Source organism: Echeneis naucrates, chromosome 16, assembly GCF_900963305.1.
Source record: "Echeneis naucrates chromosome 16, fEcheNa1.1, whole genome shotgun sequence".
NCBI classification, from domain to species: domain Eukaryota; kingdom Metazoa; phylum Chordata; class Actinopteri; order Carangiformes; family Echeneidae; genus Echeneis; species Echeneis naucrates.
Genome location: NC_042526.1, coordinates 854,362 through 872,104, shown reverse-complemented (window position 1 = coordinate 872,104; position 17,743 = coordinate 854,362). Strand labels below are relative to the sequence as shown.

Here is a 17,743-nt window from a genome sequence, read left to right as displayed (position 1 = left end):
GAGCTGACAGACAGGCTTCGGGGTCTAAAGCCCATGGCTGTGACTACCGTTGTCATTCTCGCCTGCTTCCTTTAGCCAACATGAGGAAGCCGTTTCCCACAAACTCCTCATGATCCCCCTGAACTTTCGGAGCTGAGTCCAGTTTTTTTCAACTTTAGGAGTCTCAATTGAGAGGAGCTTTTGACAGCCAGGGGTTGGAGTCGGAATGGGGTGCAGGACGCTGGGATTCCTGAGGATCCTGGGATTTTTCTGCCTGTGGATTACAGCTCATGCTCAGATGAAGATCCCACCAGAGACGTAAGTGTCTTTCTTCAGCTCTTTTCCTGGATCCACCTGCTGTGCCACAGTTAACCATCACAAATCCTGCCATGTGTTTCTCTTTTGCATCATTTACCCACAATTTACCCTGATACTTTTGATATGTTTGGAAACACTGGGACCACAGTGAGAATTTAAGACAAAGCTCTGTGGATTGATGCACAGTCTCTGTGATGATGTGAGGTTGAAAAGTAGAACACTTGTAGGATGTTTTGAGGGCACTTTGAGAATAACTGTGTGCTTAAGTTGATTTGTATATTGTCCTGTAAATACAACTTTCCTGTAGTTGAGACTGCTGACTGGAAGCACTGAGACTGCTTTTCTGACAGCATCCTCAATTACTGTTATGTTTGGGTTTTTTTGTTAAAGGAAAAAATAATGAATTAGACATTTAAAAGCGACACAGTGAAATACTTCATGATTTACTGTGTTCAGGATCTGTTAGCAACTACCACTGTGAGTGTGCCTGACTAAACAAAACAACAATCTCCCAGAATACACCCCATTTTCACAAAGATCCTGAGGGAACACCTTTGTGCCAACAGGCTGCTGCAGTTTTCCCTCAGGACTTTCTCTGTCTTTTTCCAAAGCTGGTTTCAGGTACTGCAAACTGCTGTTTGCATCTCACACGTGACGTTAACCGGCGCAGCTTTCACCTCACGCACCACTGCAAATACAACCACACAAAATATCCTCAGTGTCACTCTCCAGGACAGTAAGAAAGACACACAACTGTCAATATATAGTGTTGTCAGCCATCTTGATTATTATTATTTTTTTTTTTACCTAAAGAAACCATATTTGGGGGAAAGATGGATCTGATCTGCTCTGGCCTCTATCATGACTGGGTGATTGAGCCTATGAGTCACTGTATTCCTGTGTTCCTGCCCCCTGACCCATCCATTACTTTCTGGTCTATAAACTCATCAGGAAAACGTTTATTGAGCTAATAAATCAGGGAGGAGGAGAGGAGGGACATTTTTCCCATAGACTTCAATACAATATGACTGGTTTTAATAGCCAGTGGGGTCAAAGTTCAAAAATCAGGAGCTGAAAACCCAAAAAAGCATCAGTAATAATTGTACCTACATCTCCCAGAATCCCCGTTAGACCATCTGGAAGCGATGAAAGAATCTGAGGGCAGATGAACGTCGGAGCATTTTAGTGGCTTTTACTTTCCTTTTTTTTTTCCCAGAGTTGTTGGAGCAGCTTATAACAGCAGCTGTCTGCTCAGACTGGCTTGGCTTCATTCATGTTTTTCATGCTGTGATTTTGAGAGGAATCGCTGTTTCTTCATGAGCCAATAAAAAGTGAGACACATCACTGCAGGTTCAGGGGATCAGGATGATACTGACAACTCGGTTAGCATGATGATGTCACACTGCAGCTTCCTGGCGGAGGACACGCTCTCTCTCATCCATCACCATCTGTGGGGCAGCTCGCCATGCTGGCCGCCAGCCACTCCCCGGCGGCCGGGGTCACCTTCTCCCCTGACCCACATTCAGCCCACCACCATCAGACTCACCTAAACTCCTGAAATGGCCTGATCCCGTCTGAAACACAGAGCTGTTGTCTCTCTCACCCACAAACACAAATGTGTGTGACCAAAAACAGGCAGTCACAAAAAACTGCAGTCCGTCCACAACTTGCTTTAACCTTATCAATCACAAGAAATTTCCTGTGTCCTCCTCCATCAGCTGTTCTTTAGAGCTTTTATTCCTCCTGATGGTTCTTCCTGTTTCCTCCTTTAACTGCAAAATCAGCTGATCTGTCCAACCTGAAACTGACTTCAGTGATAAACTGATGAACCAAGTTAGGCCTGGATCAGTCTGACTCTGACTCCTTCTGTGTGTTTATCCATTCCCATCCTCCATCTTTGATAGTGACATTTAGAGTCAAATCTCAACATTGGACTCTCCGATTGGTCCCAGTGGGTGATTTCACTGCCAATCAAATGTCCCAAACAAGGCGTTTCAGATTTCCAGGTGTTTCCAGGCCAGATGAGACATTCAGATTCTACCTCAGCGATTGCTTTGATATTGGTGTCAGTGTCATTGTGGATCTTTGGACTGTCTTTAACCTGGCCCCTGGTTTCTGTGTTTTTCGTGATGCCTGGTTGTTGTCCAGGGTTGACACCTGTTTGACTTCTTTCTTGGTGGCTGTGACCTTCACATTCAGAGATTGTGTTCAGTCCGTCTTTATGTACAGGTTACAGTTCAGCTTTGGCTTTAATCTGTTGGACAGATCAGCCTCGGCACCGAAGATCAGCCGATTGGATTTTGGAGGTGATCTTCATGGAGGATTTGTTTTTATTCATTCATTATTCATTAGTCAGAATTGGTGACAGATGGGAAAACACTACAGCTCCATGTAATAGTGAAAATCCATTTTATTTATAGGCTCCTCTCAAGGCAGTTTAAAAAAAAGAGGCAAACACAAGGCACAAAATATGCTATATAAATTAGAAATAATTGTTTGGAATGAAAATGAAATGTGGCCATAAAGGTGTTTTAGGTATCTTGAACTTTTAACGAATTTTAACAACTGTCAGTTGTCCACTTCACTGACCAGCTGATTGACAGCTCTGTGCAAACCCTTTGGGACAGAAAAGTGAGTGTCCTGGAGGACCTTGAGAACTCCAGGTCCTTTTGGATTAAGCCTCAGGCACTTTATATAACCGCAGACTGATACTGCAATCAGGGGTCTCCTGGGACTAGAACATTTGTGGAAGGATTCCTTTTTCTTCTGGCCTCTGAAGATACCTCTTCACTACTGAATCGTTGGAGTCATTTTACTTAACGGTGCTTAGGGTCTAAAGGCTGATGAACAAAAACCAGAGATGGTTCAGGGTCCTTAAAATATGGACGTTCAAGCTGTTTTGCAGGTTAAAGTTGAGTGTCTGTGATATGACGTATGTATCATTTTGCGTGGCTGAGCCTTTTGTTAAAACCCTGAGTTAAGACTAAAAAGTAAATCTGTGGAGCACTGGAGGCCACACAGGGATTTGTTACTCGCAGGTTTGATCCCCAAACAGCTGATGGGTCTTTTCATCAGGTCTGCGTTCTCAAACTGACATCAAACATGAAGACTAGCACGCTCCTGTACTCTTTCTACCCCCTGTGGAATCAGTGCCGGTGGTCGTTTGGTATTTAGACCTCGTCAGGGCTGAACCTAGAAAGGTTCCCTCATCTGTCCCTGTCCTCGCTCTTCGGTCTGTCATCTTAGCAGAATGATCAAGGTTCTCGTCATCCAGGTTGTGCTATTAGAAATGAGGAAAACCGGACCTGGTCTTCAGCTTTAAGCTCATCCATGAAGCAGGTCCATCTGAAAGACCACATCTCCAGGTCGATCCACTCAGTGGTGTCATCTTCTGATCAGGTTCATTTATTTCCTTGCAAGTCTAATTAATGAACCGCACAAGAAAAACACACATACGCACACACAAGTACACTAACATGCTACAGAAGCCATTGTGACACCTCAATGTATTTTTAAATATACGTGCGTGTGCGTGCACACTGATCTCAGAGGATTAATGTCCAGAACAGATGGACCAATAAACTCCTCTGTTCTTCAACATATGCTGAGCAAACACACTCACACATACACAGGAGGGTGTGTGTCTGTCTGAGTGTGTGTGTGTGTGTGTGTGTGTGTGTGTGTGTGCGCCTAGTTTGTGAGTATGTGCTGACTTTACACTTTCATCATCCTCTACCTGTAGTTATTCACCGTCTGGACTGATATTTGTTGTTGAAAACATATTCTCATTTTCCTAACTTTGGACTTTGATATATTATTTCCTATTTTAAATACTTAAATGTAGATGATCAATTTATTATTTAACAGTGAAAAACTAAATACAGGTAAAACTCAAGAAAAACATCCAAAAAGTCCAACAAAACCATAGTTTTCTGTTGGTTCCTAAATAATGGTCGTTTAGTTGAACGTAATTTGCCCGAATGACAAAAAAAAGTTTTCTTCAGTCTTGGTAACAAGTCCTGATTTTCAGTGTCTTCTCTGTTTCATTGATATTTTAATGATGTACAAGAGCTGTGTTGGGTCATTTTCCAGCTGAGCAGTGGGGAGGAACCTTGCTTTTGTCATACGCAAACAGCCCACAGCGCTCTGTTGTATCATTGTGATGTTATTGTGCGTCTATGCTGATCATACACCTGCAGCTCTTGCGTGTTGCGTTGAATCATTGTGATGTTATTGTGCGTTTATGCTGAGCAGACACCTGCAGCTCTCTGCTGTGACCCAGATGAAGAACAGATTATCTAAATCTCTTTCATCACTGTCACATTTAACGGCCTTTTTCTGCCACAGCGCAGCTCACTGCTCCCGCGCAGCGTCACCATGGCAACAGGCAGCCAAAATATCTGAGGCTTGGAGAAATGAGATGATATTTTACCATCATCATCACAGCTGATGCTGCTCCCAGTAAACAAGACTTTAAAGCATGAATGCTCAGTGACAAACAGAAAACAAACGGGAAACTTTTGTGGTATTTGATTCATTTGTTAACCATATGACATAATTAGTTAATAATAAAAATAACTGAACTTATGTCCACAAGCCTCACCTGTGCAGATTCATCTTAAAATGGTTTTTACAATTGAACCTCAAAATGTGTTATTTACACAGAAAACACAGTTAGGTCTTCTGTTTAAATTAACTACAACTTAAAAGGAAATATTGTACATTTTTGTGTTTGTGTATTTTCAGGGTGCAGCAGTGGGCGTCCGTATTTTCCAGTCAGCTTCGAGACTTAACCACCACATTCTCCGGCTCTCTGCTGCTGCAGAAGGTAAAGTCTGAAGCCTCTTGTGTTCAGAGACGAGTGTGTGTGATCCTTAACTCCAGACCAGCATTTGAGCTCAGAAACACTCTCCCTCTTTCTGCACAGCCCAGAAAATCAGGGGGGTTGTCGTTTCCAAGGGGCTGCAAAACAACTTACTACAAAATAAAACATCCAACAAAGTTTCTGAAAGTCTCTGTTTAAGGGCTGAAAACAGAGGGTTAAGGTTAGGGTCAAAATGTTAAAATGATTATAAAACTAAACCACAGAAGAACAGACTACATTTATAGACTAGCATACATCAGTAGAAGAAGACACAAGTTTAAAAATAAAATAGTAGATGAGACAAATTTCCAACAGAAGAAGAAAAGATGTGGTTAAAATTAAAACAATATTGTCATTTATATTCTAATAATCATGGAGGTCAGGGCCACAGTGTGTTTAAATGTGCTGCTTGTGTTTGATAGCTTTTGTCTGTTTGTTTAAGTGAGAACACACACACACACACACACACACACACACACACACACACACACACACACAGGGATCATGGTAATGCCCAGATTGAGGACCGAGTCCTCTTTACTGTCGTCAGGATTTGTGGCCTGCTCTGATTTTAGACTGTCATCCATTTATCTGTCAGATTTAGATTTTGTCAGTCTGTCTGCAGTTTGTCTGCTTTCAAACACACAACCCACCTCCTGTGGTCTGACCACACAACCCAACAATACAACTTGTGATTGTGTTAATTTTAGTTGTTTTTGTATCTCTGGTTGTATGAAGTTGTTTTTTTTTTTTCCTCTCTTATTGGTGATGGCGTGGAGTATTGAAACAGCAAACTTTGAATGTGATGAAACTTTGCCCATTTATCTGAAGTTTGGAGTCAGAGTCAGGCACTGCCAAGATGGCGACAGCAGACGAACCCATTCTGAGCCTTAAAACTGCTCTTCAGAAACATGCAGCATCACGCAGTCTAAGCCTACCATTAACAACTGTTGTTTTTAATCAATGTTCCGTTCATTTCTGTTCAAACAGATTGAGATGATTCTAAATGTGTGGATTATATATCTCAGATATAATTAAAGTTAAAGTTCAAACATAGCCCTCAGTTTGGCCTGAAGTGCCAGGTGTTGGTTTTTTCTGCTGACGTTACACAAATGTTTGGCTCTGTTCATGTGTTGACTTCGGTAAATGGGTTACATGGGCTAATAGGAATTAGTGAATTACTTAATGGAGTGATTCAGGGTGCAAATAACCGGACTGGGCTGTTGCTCCTCGCTCTCAGGTGGCTGATCTACCTTGAGCTTCTTGATCCAAAGAAAGTGACCTGATTACCTGGCCGTAAAAACACAACACACACACATCTCCACATCAAAGAGGCTGAGAGTGAGTTTGAATTATCTGATAGAAACAAGCCAATTTGTCAGCAGCTCCAGGTCACTGTTGTTGTTTCATCCCTTTCAGTGACTTTGTGGAAACGCCCTGAAATAAAGCAGATGAAGTGAAGATTATAGCCCAGATCTAATTATGTGTTTTAATATTCAGCCAGTTTTTCACATAATAAACCGTTATAGGGATCTACAACCTGCATGTCAGAGCTCTTTTATTTTTGAAGCTGTGATCAAGCTGAGTTTTGTTTCCTTGCAGAAACTGAAGGACGTTGACTCAGTCATCAAGATTGTGGAGCTGGACGGAGGCGACTTGGTCAAAGATTATTCTGATGAGATTGAGCGCATGTTGGGAAGCAAGATGAAGTCAGTGAAGGTGAGGATGATGAGGTTTACAGTTTGGAAAGCAGTGAGAATGATAAAGATCCATCTGGCTGCAGTGCTGAAGAAACTTAAACCTTCATTCTAGCTAATGGTCTAACTCTTCTGTTTCCTGTTTCTTGTCTCAGAGGTTAGCAGAGTCGGCGGAGGACGCCGACCTTTACCATGAATTCAACGCTACATTAGAGGTTGGTTTTCCTTTGTCTTTGATAACAAAAATGTAAAGAACCACTCCCTGAAAGCTCTTCATTATTTTTATAAAAAAAAAAAATCATGAAATATATGAGAAATTTAGTTTGCATTAAATTTCACAACAATTCTTTAACAATTCTTTAAAATTCAGTTTTAATGAAATTTAAAGGACCGTTCCAGCTCTGAATAAAAGTTGAGCTCCATAAGCTACAATACCACAATAAACACAGTTCAGGTGAGCCTCACTAGTACGCGGGCTTACCTTCTTGTCAAGATAAATTGTAGTATTAGCAGGCTATCTGTGTCAGGATCAGGGGTAACAGCAGGCTAGCCAGCACTAGACACTGCAGCAGATTGAAGCTTTAAAGCTTCAGATGACACCTGAAATCAGATTAGGTCAAACTTCACTGATCCTGTGAGGAAAGTGGGTCGACGGTGCAGCAAAGATGTTGCATAAAGAAAATAAACACTGTGGCACACTAAGGTCATGTGACCAGCAGAGTGATGGAGAAAATATTACAGGAATACTACAGCTACATTTTACTTGTGTATTCTTTCAAAGGCATTTTCCTACTCCCTAATATTTAACTAAGTTTGAGGCCACCTATTGGAGAAACCACACCACTTCACATTAATGTCATAACATTTTATTCTGAAAGAAACCTTGTCTTGTCTTCCTCTCAGTTTGATTACTATAACTCCATGCTGATCAACACTGTCGACGAGGATGGGAACAATGTGGACTTAGGAGGAGAGTTTCCGCTGGAGGAGAACGAACATTTCAACAACCTGCTAGTGAACACACAGCAGAGCAACATCCAGGTTCCCACCAATGTCTACAACAAAGGTCAGAGGTTTTCTTTAATATAGCAAAAAATCCAACAAAGTAAAAGAGCTGCATAAGAAGTTTCTGTAAATCAGAAATGTATTCAGAATCTAAAAATGAGTGTGTTATCTTTGTCTTTTCCATTTTCGTCATCTACCTGCAGATCCCAACATCCTCAACGCCATCTACAACTCAGAGGCGTTGAACGACGTCTTCATCAGTAACTTCCAGAAGGATCCCACGCTGACCTGGCAGTACTTTGGCAGCTCCACCGGCTTTTTTAGGATCTATCCTGGTGAGTTCATGTCCAGGTGATCAGGGGTTTAAGATGTTTAAAGAAAAGCTGATTTTCTCCTTAGAACTCATTTGCCAAACAAGAAAACAATGATATAAAAGAAAAATGGGCCTTAACTGAAGTAAATATAGAAAAGTATGGTTTTGACATAATTGTGTTACTTCAAAATGATTTAACAGCTGTTATCTTTTTATTTGTTTAACACATTTAACACTCAAAACATCTGGTCATTTAAAATATGATGCAGTGTCAAAGCAGTGTCATTAAAATAAATGTATGTCACAGCATTTCAGCACAGTTTGTATATTTCATTCTGTACTTTTGTACTTTTACTTGATTCTGACTATGATTGCAGGATTTTTACTAATAACTGAGTGTTGAATTTCTGCTTTTAATAACCTGAGTAATTATAAAATAATGTTATAATGGAACTGCCTCAATTTTTTTTCTGTCAGGTATTAAATGGACTCCGGACTCCAATGGCGTGGCAGCTTTTGACTGCAGGAACAGAAACTGGTGAGTGAAGTAGTTTGTCTCAGGATCAGTGGATCCAAACACATCTACCATTGACTTGACTTCCATTATGTTGTTTTCAATCCCAGTTCTTCTGTTGCTGGGAGAGATGTCAGCCAAGTTGTCTTGTTTGCTGACTGAGACAAACCCAGTGAATTAACTGATACTGTTTACTGATATGGATTATATCAAACACTTATCTGCTCTGCTGTACACACTGGGACAGATGGGTTGCCAAGCTGAGCCTGTTAATAAAGATATCGACTCACCAGCAGCACAAGGTGTCCTGTAATGAAGGAGGCTAAACTGGATGCTGTGAATTTAATTTTATTTCCTTCACCTTCAGTTTGGGCTTCACAGGCATCAAGATTTTCTTCCTTTAAAAATAGTATTTGCTGATTCTCAGTGTCTCATTAGAAAACATAGGTTTTTCTCAGAGAATAAATAAAAATGCCACACAGGTTAATAAAATGTGATATTTGACATCCATGAGCCTTAACTGTGCAGATTGAGCTTTCAGAATGTGCAACTGAACCTTTGTGTGTGTGTGATAGCAGATTTTATGCAAACCAAATCCTGTAAGGTTGGATGGGATATATTGGGTCTCTTTATCAACTCCATGAAGAGTTTGGTCTAGACCTGCTCTATGTGTAAAGTGCTTTATATTAAGTGCCACAGTATAAATAAACTTGATTTGATTTGGATAGTGTGTCCAGGTGGGGCGTGGCTGAGGGCAGTGACTCTTTGGTGTTGAGAACACGGCTGGTTTTAAGGTTCAGTTTCTGAATCCAGGCTGTGAGCGTGCCTCTGTGGACTGAGACTTTTGAGGCTTTTACTGGATAAATGCAGAACCAAGCCCTGATTTTCAAAGACCACGTGCAGGTCTACCTTTAGACCTTTAACATCTACCCTGATGGAAAGGCAGAGCAATAATCACATCAAAATGCTCTCAAACATCATCCATTGAGTTGGTGAAAATCCAGCATTAAGGATGTCACTGGTGAGGTGTTTATGCTAATTAGTTCACCCTCTTTGTATTTCCTATATAACAGAATGGGAGGAGTCTCAGGGAGACGGGACTTTAAAGCTCCTGTCTGACGCGGAGTTTCAGTCAGTCTGATGCGATCCTACTGCTGGCTGAGTGTCGGCTGAGCAGCAGCCAGCTGGAGTCCTGATCCTCTGGAAAAGACGATAAGCTGCTCCTTAGCCTGGGTCACTGCATCCCACATGGCACCATATGTGACTGTTCATGCATTTCTAAATAATACCAGAGAGCTTCATATGTCCCTGAATGCCTCGTCACGCCGCATTATTGCAGCTGAGCTGCCAAAGCTGCTGCATCTGCTGAAACTCACACTGACATGTTTTTACTTGTTTCTGAGCCTAACATTGAAGGCCTATTGTTGTTGATTAAAGATCTGATGATCAGAGTCTGGTTCTTCTGATTAGCTCATTGGCCTCTTAGGGCTCCAGAGTGAGGAATCCTTTTATGGATGACAACCCTTCAAAATAAAACCCTGGAGAAGTTCAAATATTGATGTTTCAAACTACAAGGGGAGCGGTTGTTGTAGATAGTGGAGTCACAGCTTGTATTCAGAAACTGAGCTGTCAGAATCTCTGGGACTTTGTGATGCTGCAACAAAGCAGTCAAAGCCCCTCCTCTGATTGGCCAACTGATCTGAGCTTCAGAGGGAAGCCTGAGAGAGGAGATGGAAAACTAGACTGAGATGGTTTTTAGTTCTTAAAACCACAAAAATGTCTTTTAATGGTGATCAGTTCAAGTTTAACAGTTTAAGTGTGGACCTTTGAATTGGATTTAATCTGATGATGATGTGTCATCCTGAGTGCAGGTACATCCAGGCCGCCACGTCTCCCAAGGACATCATCATCATGGTGGACATCAGCGGCAGCATGAAAGGGCTGAAGATGACCATCGCCAAACACACCATCAACACTATCCTGGACACGCTGGGAGAGAACGACTTCGTCAACGTCATCGCTGTGAGCAAGACACACACACATAATAACTTTAATGACATTTCAGTGTTATCTGGAGCTCTCACTGCTCCGGAGATTTGAACCAGCAACTGACATTTGTTCATGAACCTGTGTGTGTTCAGTACACTGACTACGTTCGCTATGTGGAGCCGTGTTTCAGAGGAACTCTGGTCCAAGCTGACTTGGACAACAGAGAGGTAAGACCATTATCTGCTTCATGGAGGTTTAAAGAGATGAGGCCCCTTAGCAGCCATTACACAACACACACACACACACACACACACACACAGAGGAATTCCCTCAGCCTCATCGTCACATAATCCTCTTGGCCTCCTGTAGAAACCACCACATCAACTTGGAGCTCTGTATGTTTACAGGAGTGAAGACCAGCTTGAGTTTTGTTCATTTCTTCCTGACCTGGTTTCAGAGCAGCTCACAAATGTCTAATCATATTTTTGGGAATGACCTTATATCAACTGACCATCTGTTTTCTTAATGAATAAATTATCTCCATGGTCAATAAAATTAATGAAAAAGGTGGTGATAATGTCTGATCAGTGGTCAATTATCAGTTCCAATGCTTTAATTTAATCTTCAGACTAGCAGTCATTATTATCATTGCTATCATTGTAAATCAATCATATTTGCTCCAGGGCTGATAGCTGAGTGGTGGTGCTGCATTAACTGGTCCCATTTCCTGTCCCTATGAAATAATGATGCATAATGGACCTGATTGGCCTGTGTCTCTTTATCTCTGTCAGCACTTTAAGCTGCTGGTGGAGGAGTTGCATGTTAAAGGAGAGGCAAAGATCAAGAACGCCATGAAGGAAGCCTTCAAAATCCTCAATGAGGTTTGTGTCCCCCGGTGGCCACAGATCAACGGTCCCGTTCAGGAAAACTTCATTAAAGTGTCTGTGAACGCTCTCTCTGTGTGCATGTATGTGTGTAGGCACGGGCCAACGGTCAGGGCAGCATGTGTAATCAGGCCATCATGCTGATCACAGACGGAGCCATGGAGGACTTTGAGTCCGTCTTTGAGGAGTTCAACTGGCCTGAGCGCAGGGTGAGCACAATGGGATGTGTGTGTGCGCCCTCCTTTACACTCAATTTGTGTAACAACAAAATGCAGCTTTAGTGGGTCAGCTTCTCAGCCTGCAGCTGTTTCCTTCAGTTAAACTCAGTTAAACAAGCGGCCCCATCAGACATTTGGTGATGAACCCCCAGTGGGCGGGGCTTCACAGGTGTAAACAGGTGTGTCTCTGTTCAGGTTCGAGTCTTCACATATCTGATTGGCAGAGAAATGACTTTCGCTCAAAACACCAAGTGGATCGCCTGCAACAATAAAGGTCAGCTGTGTGTGTCTGTATGTGTGCTTGTACGTTTGTGTGTGTTTAATGCACGCATTAACTATCTTGGTGTGTGTCTCCTCAGGTTACTACACACACATCTCCACTTTAGCCGACGTGCAGGAGAACGTCATGGAGTACCTGCACGTGCTCAGTCGACCCATGGTCATCAACCACGACCATGACATCATCTGGACCGAAGCCTACATGGATACTGTGGTGAGCTGAACCAGCCAATCAGAGAGCTTAAAGGAGCAGTCCACCATTTATACCTCAGATTGTAATTCATCCTGAGGTGAACTATTCCTTTAATTAGTCAAGCTGGTCATCATCATCATCACTGTCACTTCATCTTCATCTCATGTGTCTGCTTCCTCCTTGTGTCTCACCTCATTCTCCCATGATCCTCTGGGCTTCCCCCTCCATCACGGCAGCTTCCCAACACAAAGGAGGTAAAGAAGGAGATGATGTAGTTTTAGACAGAAGAACAACATTGTTCTCAAACAGCAACTCTAAATAAATCACTTTTAAACCCGTAGAAGATAATATTTGAGTTTCAAAATAAAAGCTGACCTTTGGCTTGAAATCCTTTTGCATTAAAAATCGTGTTTCACTTGTTAGTTTTGACTTTTAAAAACATGAGATCCACCAGATTATAGTGACTGCACTGAACATAACTTGTGTGAAGCCCTACAGCGCCACTTGCTGTTTAACACTGCTGTCTCAATGAACACCTGTAATTATATTGATTCTATTGTAATCTTATATAGAAAGGAATGAGATGAAATGTCTAAACAAAACAATTGGACACACATATTTAGTGATAAAGTAGGATACTGTCTGGATACTCATTAACTACATTTTAAATGTCTGCCATTAAAAATCATCCTGATTGTGTTTGTTTTTTATGAAATGCCATTTTATTCAGAATTAGATGAAGTCAGCTATGAATTAAATTCTTAATGAATTAATACACTGCAATAAATGTAGATACATTATAATATATTACATTAAAGTATGAATAAGTGATTCAGTCAACGACAGAATGAATAATTTGAATGTAACATGAAAATTAAGAGCTGGGAAATAAATGGTGTCTGGAAATAATATAAATGGCTATCTAAATTTTTATTGACTCAAATATAAATTTCTGTTACATTTATTATTAATATATATCTTCATTTATTGTAATGAAAATGAATTTCATAGCTGCATTCCCCCCCCATGTATTTATCTATTCATCTAATCTTGACCAGCGTGGGGTCTTGTAGGTATGAGTGACTAAATGTTTTTTTTATCAGCTCTTCGCCACCAAAGCTCAGAGTCTGCTGCTGATGACCTCGGTGGCCATGCCTGTCTTCAGCAAGAAGAAGGAGACGGTCAGTGCCTTAAGGTTAAAGCATCACATCAACAAATCAGTATTACTGGAATTATCCTTAAACAGATTGTTTAGCGAGAATGTCAGCTGATTGACATAAATATAAATTCAGAGATCCTGTCGATTTAAATGTTTTAACGAATGATCATAAGGTTTATTATACAGAAGAAAAATTGGAACTGATTTGGGAGTGTAGAGGGTTGACCCTGTTCGTTGTCTACAGCTGTCCCACGGGATCCTGCTGGGCGTGGTTGGCTCGGACATCCCGCTGATGGAGGTGATGAAACTGGCGCCAAGATACATGGTGAGCTTTGCTCAGACATTTATTTCTACTTATTTTCCTGCAGCCTGCTTCACTGTATTTCTTCCTCCTCAGCTGGGAGCGCACGGCTACGCCTTCCTCATTACCAACAATGGCTACATCCTGGCCCATCCTGACCTTCGACCTCTGGTGAGTTCCGCCTGAAATAACTGCACAGGTCAAATTTAGTCCCATCTATATTTAAAGTACTGTCAGTACAGCTGACTAAAGGTGCATTAAGCAGGTATTAAGTATTTATAAGAACAGTTCTACAGTATTTCACGACTGACAGTGTCTCCTCGCTGCTTCAGTACAAAGATGGAAAGAAACTGAAGCCGAAGCCGAATTACAACAGTGTGGATCTGTCTGAGGTGGAGTGGGAGGATACGGAGGAGACGGTAAACACATATAGATGCACACACACTACTGAATAAAAGAAATCCCAAACTAAGAAGATTAAGAAACTTAAGAAGCTGATCAACAATGCTTTCAAATGTCAAGTGGACTGAAGACTTCAGGCTGTCTGACTGTATAGTGAGATGGGGGGACAACCAGTGACTGGTCAGATTAGATCAACTTCTGTCATCACTGAAAAATCACAATCACTGATGATGAGAGTTTAAAGGGCAGCAGAAGGGGGAGTTCAGATTGATAATGAAGAAGAAGCTGATTTGACTGTTGTGGTTCCAGCTAAGAACAGCAATGGTGAAAGGAGAGACCGGCAGCATCAGCCTGAGCATCAGAGCGTCTGTGGACAAAGGGGTGAGCGAGCTGCCGTGACTTTATCTCACCCAGAAAGTGGTTTGTGTCACAAACAGAAAATGGTCTGAGACCAAATAGACAAAATGGAGAGAAATGACGAAAATGGGTGTGATCTGTGTCTGAAACGTTAAAAACGCCAGTTCGTGTTTATCTTCTGTTCAGAAACGGCCTCTGTACCTCATCAATGACTACTTCTACACAAACATTGATGAGACTCCGTTCAGGTAAATCCGGGTTTTTAGTTTGTTTTATGAGATAAGAGAGTCGATTGTGTTTACTGACATAAGGACCAGATGATAAATCAATTGTATCTGTTGTATTTGTGTGATTTGGCCACTAGAGGTCAGCATGTTCTGACTCACCTCCTCCCTGCAGCTTTGGCATGGTGCTGACCAAAGGTCACGGCAGCCTGATGTTCATGGGAAATGTGTCTGTGGAAGAAGGTATGAATTCCCACAATTCCTTGCATAGAGAGCATTTGCTGCTTTTTCTAGCAGATTCTGTTGAAAGTCTGTGTTTTTACCTTTGTCCGCAGGGCTACATGACCTGACTTCCCCCGACCTGAGCATCGCCTCAGAGTGGTAGGTCTGAAACCTCACATCGAAACACCGACCAATTAACAGCAGATTTCATCAGACTGCTGCAGTTTTAACTTTTAATCAGTTTGTTTGTGCGTGCAGACAGCACGAATGAGTCAAACGGTGCAGAGCTGGAATAAGAAGGAAGCTCATTAGTCTGTATTTAATCATTCATGTGAGTCACAATAGGAGAATAAAAGATCAGAGCCGAGTGTGAGAACTAAGTCAGGATGTTTGAATAGTCAAAAATGCTTTGTTCTGATTTCAAACTTTAATCTGATTAACTCAAAACATTTCAAATGTAGACATCCATGTGGTCTTTGATACACTGTGTTGATATAGAACTTAGACCTGATTCATAATCGAAGGTCTCAGTCCTCAGAGAAATGCTCACATCCTGGATTTAGAAAATTAATCTTAAAACCGGCTCTCAGAACTTTGTGATGTCACAACTAAGACAATCTGAATAGAGGCTCAGATTCTCTCTTCTCTCCCCCATTAGTAAGACCAGGAAGCATTTTGTTCAATAAAACTTCTTTCCCTCAGGACTTACTGTGAGACAGACATTGACCCCGCCCATAGAAAATATTCACAGCTTCAGGCCGCCATCCGCTACCTGCTGGGGAAGGAGCCCGACCTCGAGTGTAAGTTCTTTTGTTTGTTCGTTTGTTTGTTTTATCAAACCCAGTCAGCATTTATTTTATTGATTCCAAATATGTGTTCTCTACTTTTTTATATTTTGTTGAGGCAATAATTCAGCCTATTTTAACTAGGGTTTTTTTTTTTTTTTTTTTAAACTTTTGGTTGATCGACCCTGTCCGTTGCCTAGGTGACGAGGTGTTGCTGCAGCAGACCCTGTTTGATGCCGTGGTCACGGCCCCTCTGGAGGCGTACTGGAACGCCCTGATGCTCAATGATAGGTGAGCTGAAAAACATTGTTAGCTGTGGTGTTGATGGCTGCGATTTCAGGGCCAGGACAGAAAAATAAAAATCAGCTGTTGCGATGTTGGTTTTTTTGAGCGACGTGATGTTTGTGTTCGGGCTCCACAGGTTGGAGCCGGGCGTCGAGACCGCCTTTCTTGGTACTCGCTCCGGCCTGATGAGGATCATGAGATATGCAGGAGTGGAGACCAGAGTGGCAAAGTAAGTGCAAAGTGAAACCTACTTTCTATTTAATGACCAAAATCTTGTCTGAAAAGCTGTCATATTGTGTTGAAGTCTATGGGAAAATGTCCCTCCTCCTCCCTGATGGGTTTATTGTCTCAGTCTAAAATACAACAGGATGTTCATTTTTTAAATGATGCTCCTTTTTTAGAGGGACAGGGGAGGGGTTAAAGGGGTAGGGCTACTGTGTGATTGACAGAATGTACCACCCAATCAGCAGAGAGTAAATCTTCACTGAGGGTTGAATGTCAACTCAACAGGAGGTTCCTCACTCCAGCTGATAAAGACAACCTGTTCACCATCGATCACTTCCCCCTGTGGTACCGCCTGGCTGTGGAGAACACTCCTGGAAGCTTCTATTACTACGCCGTCAATGACAAAGGTCCGTCTCCATCTGTCTCCTCCCCCCCGAATCATCATAACTCTGTCATGTTCAGCTGACGTTGAGGCAAACTTTCTGTCAACAGGAGTGAAGTACGTCATTGCGACGACTGCTGTGACGGTATCATCTGAGGGGAAGACGGCCATGGCAGGAGGTGAGTTTCACTGCTGTAATTCAAAACCCTCAGTGTGTATTCACCTCATTTGTGACAGCTCACATCCTGTGGCACACATTGATTGTGCTTATTGTTTCAGTTATTTCCTGTTTCCTTTATTCGTCCATATTTGGAGTATCTGCAGTTTATAAAAAGATTCAAAGATCACATATCCTCTAAAGGTAGAAGTTAAAGGTCCATATCTTACATTATATTACGAATGATTGTTGTTAGAGTAGTATGAGCTGTTGGAGATGAATCCATGTATTTATTTCATTTTACTTTTCAGAGTCCAGATTATGTTAACTGAAATAACATCATTAACCAATATTGATATATTCCTGAGATGTACTGAAAATATGAATAATACTTATTTCCCTGCTGGTTTTTCATCGTACTTGACGTATTTGTCTACCATTGACTGACCCTGACAATAGTGCCAAATCCTACTTGAGTAAAAGAAGAACACAACAACCCAATTAAAGATTTGAATCTTGATGTCAGTCCAAATGATTAAAACGATAAGCTGCAGTTGTTGATGTGGCCCGACAACTGCAGCTGCATAATTTCAGAATGTGTTGTGTGGGAAGTGAAGGATCGTGAAGTGGCTGAAACATCTCGGCTGATGGTCTGTTTTTTATTTGTTTTCCTCGGCTCAATGCTAATGAGTCGACTTCACCAGGAAGTGGAGGGGGAAAAAATTCACAAAGTGTAGATAAATATAGAGTTTATTATCTTCAGCATATGATTAATTAGTCCTTGAGTTTGATTTGAGACATGTTTCATGTGCTTATCACAGAAAATATGGAAATATAAATAACATGAGGAAGTTACAGTAATGTCTCACACTCTTCTATGTTGAGTTTGTCCTCTGGGTGGCAGCACAGCTCTGAGTGTCACTTTGAATGCAGTTTTTTTTCTGTGTTGAAGCCTAAAGCAGCATTTCCCTGACAACAGCAGGACTCGGAG

General features: G+C 41.6%; 1 protein-coding gene across 1 annotated transcript in view; it reads left to right on the top strand.

Annotated features, from left to right (window-relative positions):
* The first annotated feature begins 205 nt into the window (after window positions 1–205).
* LOC115056092 (voltage-dependent calcium channel subunit alpha-2/delta-4-like) overlaps window positions 206–17,743 on the top strand; it is a 34,334-nt gene continuing 16,796 nt past the window's right edge. Inside the window, exons 1-27 of the mRNA XM_029522350.1 lie at window positions 206–297; window positions 5,044–5,125; window positions 6,764–6,880; window positions 7,014–7,073; window positions 7,762–7,924; window positions 8,067–8,198; window positions 8,654–8,714; window positions 10,562–10,712; window positions 10,832–10,906; window positions 11,471–11,560; window positions 11,659–11,772; window positions 11,977–12,055; window positions 12,141–12,274; window positions 12,490–12,507; window positions 13,357–13,434; window positions 13,657–13,737; window positions 13,810–13,884; window positions 14,046–14,132; window positions 14,425–14,496; window positions 14,659–14,720; window positions 14,872–14,939; window positions 15,032–15,077; window positions 15,621–15,718; window positions 15,904–15,994; window positions 16,125–16,217; window positions 16,499–16,620; window positions 16,706–16,774. Coding sequence (XP_029378210.1) covers window positions 206–297; window positions 5,044–5,125; window positions 6,764–6,880; window positions 7,014–7,073; window positions 7,762–7,924; window positions 8,067–8,198; window positions 8,654–8,714; window positions 10,562–10,712; window positions 10,832–10,906; window positions 11,471–11,560; window positions 11,659–11,772; window positions 11,977–12,055; window positions 12,141–12,274; window positions 12,490–12,507; window positions 13,357–13,434; window positions 13,657–13,737; window positions 13,810–13,884; window positions 14,046–14,132; window positions 14,425–14,496; window positions 14,659–14,720; window positions 14,872–14,939; window positions 15,032–15,077; window positions 15,621–15,718; window positions 15,904–15,994; window positions 16,125–16,217; window positions 16,499–16,620; window positions 16,706–16,774 — 2,410 coding nt within the window. The remainder of the gene's footprint in view (window positions 298–5,043; window positions 5,126–6,763; window positions 6,881–7,013; window positions 7,074–7,761; window positions 7,925–8,066; window positions 8,199–8,653; window positions 8,715–10,561; window positions 10,713–10,831; window positions 10,907–11,470; window positions 11,561–11,658; window positions 11,773–11,976; window positions 12,056–12,140; window positions 12,275–12,489; window positions 12,508–13,356; window positions 13,435–13,656; window positions 13,738–13,809; window positions 13,885–14,045; window positions 14,133–14,424; window positions 14,497–14,658; window positions 14,721–14,871; window positions 14,940–15,031; window positions 15,078–15,620; window positions 15,719–15,903; window positions 15,995–16,124; window positions 16,218–16,498; window positions 16,621–16,705; window positions 16,775–17,743) is intronic.